At 44.3% G+C, this 8173-nt stretch overlaps 2 protein-coding genes across 2 annotated transcripts in view; both read left to right on the plus strand.

Moving 5' to 3' along the window:
* Positions 1-8173, plus strand: part of BFAR (bifunctional apoptosis regulator) — a 39088-nt gene that overhangs the window by 20081 nt on the left and 10834 nt on the right. The window contains exon 3 of the mRNA XM_037742532.1: positions 3119-3263. Coding sequence (XP_037598460.1) covers positions 3119-3263 — 145 coding nt within the window. The remainder of the gene's footprint in view (positions 1-3118; positions 3264-8173) is intronic.
* LOC108312213 (60S ribosomal protein L9-like) lies at positions 5653-6925 on the plus strand. The gene is made up of 2 exons (XM_037742531.1): positions 5653-6343; positions 6908-6925. The coding sequence occupies exon 1, from the start codon at positions 5668-5670 to the stop codon at positions 6331-6333; it is 666 nt and encodes a 221-aa protein (XP_037598459.1). The 5' UTR covers positions 5653-5667; the 3' UTR covers positions 6334-6343; positions 6908-6925.

Raw genomic sequence — 8173 nt, forward strand, 5'->3', positions numbered from 1 at the left:
TTTGAGATAGAGTCTCTCTGTCACCCAGGCTGGGATGTAGTGGTGTGATCTTGGCTCACTACAACCTCTGCCTCCTGGTTTCAAGTGATTCTCCTGTCTCAGCCTCCTAAGTAGGTGGAATTACAGGTGGGCGCTACCACGCCCGGCTAATTTTTCTATTTTTTTTCTACTTCAAAACATAAAAATATGTATTATATTTTATTTTTTTGAGATGGAGTCTCACTCTGTCTCCCAGGCTGGAGTGCAGTGGCAGTGATCTCGGCTCACCGCAACCTTCGCCTCCTGGGTTCAAGTGAATCTCCTGCCTCGGCCTCCTAAGTAGCTGGGATTACAGGTGCCCACCATCATGCCCAGCTAATTTTTATATTTTTAGTAGAGACGGGGTTTCGTCATGTTGGTCACGCTGGTCTCAAACACCCGACCTCTGGTAATCTGCCCACCTCAGCCTCCCAAAGTGCTGGGATTACAGGCATGAGCCACCATGCCTGGCAAATGTATATTTATTTTTTAAAAAATAATATTGAACTGGGTGGGCACAGACCTGCCTGACCAACATGGAGAAACCCCGTCTCTACTAAAAATACAAAATTAGCTGAGAGTGGGGGCCCATGCCTATAATCCCAGCTACTCAGGAGGCTGAGGCAGGGAAATCGCTTGAAGCCAGGAGGCGGAGGTTGCAGTGAGCCGAGATTGCACCATTGCACTCCAGCCTGGGTGACAGAGTGAGTCTCAAAATAACAATAATAGTAATAATAATAATATAGACTTATGTGATATTGAAAGTGACATACCTTTTAATCCTAATCTTCAGAAAAACACTTACCTTGCTAGACATCTTTCCAGATGTTTCAGTACTTATACAGATAAATATGTAAATGTGTATTTTTAAATTTTAAACTGAAAATATGATTGTACTAAACAGATCTGTTTGTATATATACATGTACATATATATTTACATCTGTATCCACCCCCTTAGTAAGGGTGTTACATATATCACATAGTGATAAGAGCAGCCACTCTCCCTAGTTCGTTTGTTTCACACACCACTTCACTCACTGCCTGGCTGCCTGACTGCCACCCCTCCCACTCCAGTGACTTTTTCCCTCCTCTCCGCTGAGCTTTCAATACTTAACTCTTTTTTGAGGAAATGACATGCTCCTACTTTAATTTGCTTTACATAGAAATTCACCTCTCCCAAAATTATGTTATAAAATTTCTCTACTTAGTTAGTACAGTCTATTTTTGCATAGTTTTCTAGAGGACAAATGGAGCTGGAATTGCTGGGGCAAAGGGAGTAAATCTGTAGAAATTTAATAAGCATCACCAAATTACCCACAAAAGGACCAACAATTTACACTACTCAACCAGTAGTTATGTGTGCCTGTTAATAGCTCTTTGGCCAGCTTACAGTGATGTTTTTAATGATGAATCACTGTGGAGGGGAATTCGTGTGTTTTCTTTTTCTTGTTTTTTTGTTTTTTTTTTTTTTTACATTGAGACGGAGTCTTGCTCTGTCACCCAGACTGAAGTGCAGTGCCATGATATCAGCCCACTGTAACCTCCACCTCCTGAGTTCAAGCGATTCTCCTGCCTCAGCCTCCTAAGTAACTGGGATTACAGGTGCACACCACCACACCTTGCTAATTTTTTAATTTTTAGTAGAGACAGAGTTTTACCACATTGGCCACGCTGGTCTTGAATTCCTGACCTCAGGTGATCTTCCCTGCTTGGACTCCCAAAGCTTGAGATTATAGGCGTGAGCCGCCGCCCCTAGCCTTTTTTGCAGGGATTGTTTTGAGACGAATTCTTGCTGTCTAACCCAGGTTGGAGTGCAGTGGCATAATCTCACCTCACTGCAGCCTCTGCCTCCCGGGTTCACACAATTCTCTTACCTCAGCTTCCTGAGTAGCTAGGACTAGAGGCACGAGCTACCACACCTAGCTAATTTGTATTTTTAGTAGACAGGGTTTTGCCATGTTGGCCCGGCTGGTCTCAAATTCCTGATCTCAGATGATTTACCCACCTCAGCCTCCCAAAGTGCTGAGATTACAGGCGTGAGCCACCGTCCCCAGCCAGAATCCGTGTTTTCTGATGAGGAAACCAGATAACCAGATACAGTATCTCCAATAGTTTTTATTAAAGTAAATCCCTCCTGTAAAACAGCTACTTTTTTTTTCTTCAAGAGAGTCTCTCTCTGTCATCCAGGCTAGAGTGCAGTAGCACTGTCATAACTCACTACAGTCTCAAAGTCCTGCGTTCAAGCAATCCTTCTGCTTCAGCAGCCCAAGTAATTAAAATGACAGGTACATGCCACCATGCCTGGCTAATGTTTTGGTTTTTTGGAGAGACAGGGTTTCATTGTGTTGCCCAGGCTTGTCTCACCTAGGCTCAAGTAATACTTCTGCCTCAGCCTACCAAAGCAGAGTAATATGTGAGAGGTCAGAGCATATAACTGAAAGCTCAAAGGTGTAGGAACAAAACAGACCTAGGAATGCTTAGGGAAAGTGACCTTATTTTTCTAAGCGTGTTTTCTTTTTTTTTTTCTTTTTTGTTTTTTTGAGATGGAGTCTCACTCTGTCACCCGGGCTGGAGGCTAGAGTGCAGGGCGAGATTTTAGCTCACTACAATCTCTACCTCCTGGGTTCAAGCAATTCTCCTGCCTCAGCCTCCCAAGTAGCTGGGATTACAGGCATGTGCCACCAAGCCTGGCTAAGTTTTGTACTTTTAGTAGAGATGGGGTTTCACCATGTTGGCTGGGCTGGTGTTAAACTCCTGACTTCAAGTGATCCACCCACCTCAGCCTCCCAAAACGTTGGAATTAGGCATGGGCCACTGCACCCGACCAAAGCGAGTTTTCTGACCTACAAAAGCAGCATAATGCTACCTACCCTGAAGAACTGTTTTACGAATCAGTGATAACTTATGAAAGTATTTACAGATAGTCACTGGTAAATAGTAAGCATTCAATTATTTGTTGCTATTAATGCTGCCAAATGTGAACTGTCTCACCATCCCGCAAGCCTAAGGAATTTATGTTGGTAAGATGGAACTCTGAGTGTAGAAAGTTTTCTTCCAGTATATAATTGCAAAATAAATCTCCTCCTACCTGTCCACAGGTTGCTTTTAACTTTGACAGAGGAAGAATTCTCCAAGTCGCCATATACCATAGAAAACAGCAGCCACAGGAGAGCCATCCTTATGGAGCTGGAACGTGTAAAAGCATTAGGTGTGAAGCCCCCCCAGAATCTCTGGGAATATAAGGTGAATGCTTTAATTTTTTTTTAGTTATTATTATTGCTATTTTGCTTTTTGTTTTTATTTTTTGTTGATTTTTTTATTTTCAGTTTATTTTTTAATTTTTGACTCATTTATGTATTTATTGAGACAGAGTTCTGCTCTGTTGCCCAGGCTGGAGTCCAGTGGCACAATCTCAGCTCAATGCTACCCCTGCCTCCCAGGTTCAATCCTCCAGAGTAGGTGGGATTACCACACCCAGCTAATTTTTTCTTCTTCTTTTTTTTCTGGCTCACTGCAACCTCCACCTCCCAGGTTCAAATAATTCTCCTGCCTCAGCTTACAAAGCAGCTGGGATTATGGGCAAATGCTACCATACCCAGCTAATATTTATGTTTTTAGTAGAGATGGGGTTTCAGGAAGTTGCCCACGCTGGTCTTAAAGTCCTGACCTCATGTGATCTGGCCGCCTCAGCCTCCCAAACTGCTGGGATTACAGGCATAAGCCACCGTGCCCAGCCTTGTTTTACAAACAAATACACTGAATATTTTATTTGCTTTTAAAATAGAGTTCTAGGGATCTAGGCCAGGAGTTGGAAACCAGCCTGGGTAACAAAGCACAACCCTTCTCTAAAAGTTAGCTGAGCACAGTGGTGTGCACCTGTAGTCTGAGCTACCAGGGAGGCTGAGGTAGGCGGATCACCTGAGCCTTGGGGGTTGAGGCTGTAATAAACGATGATCGTACAACTGCACTCCAGCCTGGGCAATAGAGCAAGACCTTGTCTCAAAATAATAATAGGCTGGGCATGGTGGCTCACGCCTGTAATCCCAGCACTTTGGGAGGCTGAGGTGGGCGGATCACCTGAGGTCAGGAGTTCCAGACCAGCCTGGCCAACAGGGTGAAACCCTGTCTCTACTAAAAATACAAAACGTAGCCAGGAGTGGTGGCAAGTGCCTGTAATCATAGCTACTCCTGAGGCTGAGGCAGAATTGCTTGAACCCAACAGGCGGAGGCTGCAGAGAGCTGAGATCATGCCACTGTACTCCAGCCTGGGTGACAGTGAGACTCCATCTCAAAATAATAATAATATAAGGAAAGAGAAGCTCATGTGTTTTGGGGAACCTGAATTGTTGCAATATCACTGGAGGACAATTTGTCAGTAACATTTAAATTTAAACCGCACTGGCTCCTTAAGCCAGCATTTCACACCTTTGCACTTAGAATGAAGGCAGCATGGTATGGTGATCAACACTGCTGCACTCCAGCCTGTGGGACAGAGCAAGACTCCATCTCAGGAAAAAAAACAAAGAACAAAGAACAAAAACAAAAAGAGTGAAGTTCTGGGCTGGGCACGGTGGCTCACAACTATAATGCCAGTACTTTAGAAGACTGAGGTGGGAGGATTTCTTGGGCCCAGGAGTTCAAGACTAGCCTGGGTAACATGGCAAGACCCCATTTCTATAAAAAGAAAACACACACACACAAAAATTAGTTGAGCGTGATGGTGCTACTCAGGAGGCTGCTGTGCCAGGCACTTGGGAGGCTGAGGCTGTAGTGAACCATAACTCAGCCACCGCACTCCAACCTGGGCAACAGAATGAGACTCTGTTTCAAAAAAACAAAAAAAAGTAAGGCCCTGGCACTAGCCTGCCTGGGCCAGCTCCTCCAAGACACACTTCCTGTTGGAATACCAGCAAGTACCTGCACCTCTCTTTGCCTGTTTCCTCCTAGGTAAATAACCTTTCAGGATCATTGTGAGACTCTAACGTTTGATTAACAGAAAGCCATTAAACAAGTTATTCACTGCAGCAGTGTTGTTAATTACAGGGAGCAGAAAACAACCTAAGTGCCCCTTATTAGGAACAAGTTGAATAAATAAGGCTCACCCATGTGGGTAGCCACTGAAAAAGTGGACGGAGACTCTTTGTTAATAAGGAACGTTCGCCCAGGTGCGGTGGCTCACACCTGTAATCCCAACACTTTAGGAAGCCTAAGTAGGCACAACACTTGAAGTCAGGAGTTCAAGACCAGCCTGGCCAACATGGCAAAACCCCATCTCTACTAAGATATGTAAAAATCAGCCACGTGTGGTAGTGTGCGCCTGTAATCCCAGCTACTCGGAAGACTGAGGCCAGAGAATTCCCTGAACCTGGGAGGCAGAGGCTACAGTGAGCCAAGATTGTGCCACTGCACTCCAGCCTAGGTGACAGAGCAAGACTCTGTCTCAAAAAAAATAAATAAGGAAGATTGTTCAAGATGTATTGGTAACTAAAAATGGAGAAAAACATATTAGAAAACATAGGTATGTATGCATATGTTTGCATATGCATAGAAAAATTCTGGATGAATACAGAAAATGTTACCAGCAGTAAATGAGATTTGGATGGGAAGGAAAACTTTGTCAGTTAAGGGAGTTATTACATTTGAAAAAATGCTTGTTGACGCAGGCCCCTCCCCTTACGGGATACAAGTACGTGATGAGGAAAGACGTTCCTTCTTTGCTGCGTTTACTGCGAGAATGAAAACCATTCTCAGCAATCAGACTGTCGACATTCCAGAAAATGTCGACATTACTCTGAAGGGACGCACAGTTATCGTGAAGGGCCTCGGAGGAACCCTTCGGAGGGACTTCAATCACATCAATGTAGAACTCAGTCTTCTTGGAAAGAAAAAAAAGAGGCTCCGCGTTGACAAATGGTGGGGTAACCGAAAGGAACTTGCTACCGTTCGGACTATTTGTAGTCATGTACAGAACATGATCAAGGGTGTTACGCTGGGCTTCCGTTACAAGATGAGGTCTGTGTATGCTCACTTCCCCATCAACGTCGTTATCCAGGAAAATGGGTCTCTTGTTGAAATCCGAAATTTCTTAGGTGAAAAATACATCCGCAGGGTTCGAATGAGACCAGGTGTTGCTTGTTCAGTATCACAAGCCCAGAAAGATGAATTAATCCTTGAAGGAAATGACATTGAGCTTGTTTCAAATTCAGCGGCTTTGATTCAGCAAGCAACAACAGTTAAAAACAAGGATATCCGGAAATTTTTGGATGGTATCTATGTCTCTGAAAAAGGAACTGTTCAGCAGGCTGATGAGTAAGAACTTAGAGTTGTCCAGCTACAGACACACAAGATGCCTATCATAGCTAAGACCTACTTGTGATACTTAAATGATGCAATAAAAGACCTATTAATTTGGAAAAAAAAAAAGAAAAAGAAAAAATGCTTGTTTATGGACTGGGCATGGTGGCTCTTGCCTGTAATTCCAGCACTTTGGGAGGCCGAGGTGGGTGGATCACTTGAGGCCAGGAGTTCCAGACCAGGCTGGCCAACATGGCAAAACCTCATCTCTACTAAAAACACAAAAATTAGCTGGGTGTGGTGGTGGGTGCCTATAGTCCCAGCTACTCAGGAGGCCACGGCAGGAGAATTGCTTGACCCAGGAGGCAAAGGTCGCAGTGAGTTGAGGTTGTGCCACTGCACTCCAGCCTGGGTGACAGAGGGAGATTCTCTCTCAAAAAAAGAAAAAAAAATTGTTTACTATGTGCATGTATTACTTTAATAACTAGTTTCAAATATTTTAAAGAATGGGTGTGGGGTTCCTGAAGTAGAATATTTGTTATTTTTTGTGTTATTATGTTTGTTTGTTTTCATTTTGTATTTTTGAGACCGAGTCTCACTGTTGCCCAGGCTGGAGTGCAGTGGTGTGACCTTAGCTCACTGCAACCTCCACCTTCCAGGTTCAAGCGATTCTCGTGCCTTAGCCTCCAGAGTAGCTCAGACTACATGCACGTGCCACCTCACCCAGCTAATTTTTTTTTTAGTAGAGACAGGGTTTCACCATGTTGGCCAGGCTGGTCATGAACTCCTGACATCAAGTGATCCTCCCACCTCAGCCTCCCAAACTGCTGGAATTACAGGTGTGACACACCACAGCTGGCCAAACTCTGGACTTTTTGTCACCAATATTAATCTCATGATGGCTTTTAATACCTGGCAGAACATGGCTGGGCATAGTGGCATATGTCCCTGTAGTCCCAACCACTCAAGAGGCTGAGGTGGGGGGATCACAGGAATCCAGGAGTTCAAATCCATCCTGGGAAACAGCGAGATCCCATCTCTAAAAATTTTTTGTTTAACTAGCGGAATATTTTTGAATCTTGTATCCAGCAATCACTTCTGATTTAAAATATATACACATAGTCTTATAATCTTAATATCAACCAGAACACATGGGAATGTGACTGTGGTCCTGGTGTAACAGAATCTTTTTTTTTGGAGACAGTCTCGCTATGTTGCCCAGGCTGGAATGCAGTGGTGCCATCTCGGCTCACTGTCGCTTTGACTTCACAGGTTTTTCAAGGGATTCTTGTGTCTCAGCCTCCCAAATACCTGGGACTACAGGCATGTGCCACCACCCCTGGGTAATTTTTGCATTTTTAGTAGAGAGAGCGTTTCACCATATTGCCCAGGCTTGTCTCAAACTTCTGATGTCAAGGATCCACCCTCCTTGGCCTCCGAAAGTGCTGGGATTGTAGGCATGAGCCAGGGCGACTTGCCACACAAGTAGAAGCTTATCCTTAGGGAGCTCCTTCAGCTCCTTCATCTTTCCATCCCCTCCCTGAGGGCAGGATTTGAGGATTAGCAGAGAGATTCCTGTATCCCAGTGCAACTTCTAAATGCCACTGTTCTCAGCCAGCAGCATAAAAGAGAAGGTTCCCTTCCATGCTATCATCATGCTCACCTCACTGGGTGGTGGGGTGTTCCCCCTTAGCTGATGAGAAGTAGCCGAGAGTTGGATCATTTGGTTCCACACTCATACCGACACAAGACCCATAGACATGCGACCTGGCTACCTCCCTTTCTTTTGTCCTTACTGTGATCAGGTTGGACAGGCTTTGTTCCTGGGACTTATTTTTTTTTTTTTTTTTTTTTTTTTT

Source organism: Cebus imitator, unplaced genomic scaffold (assembly GCF_001604975.1).
Source record: "Cebus imitator isolate Cc_AM_T3 unplaced genomic scaffold, Cebus_imitator-1.0 Scaffold122, whole genome shotgun sequence".
In the NCBI taxonomy this organism is placed as follows: domain Eukaryota; kingdom Metazoa; phylum Chordata; class Mammalia; order Primates; family Cebidae; genus Cebus; species Cebus imitator.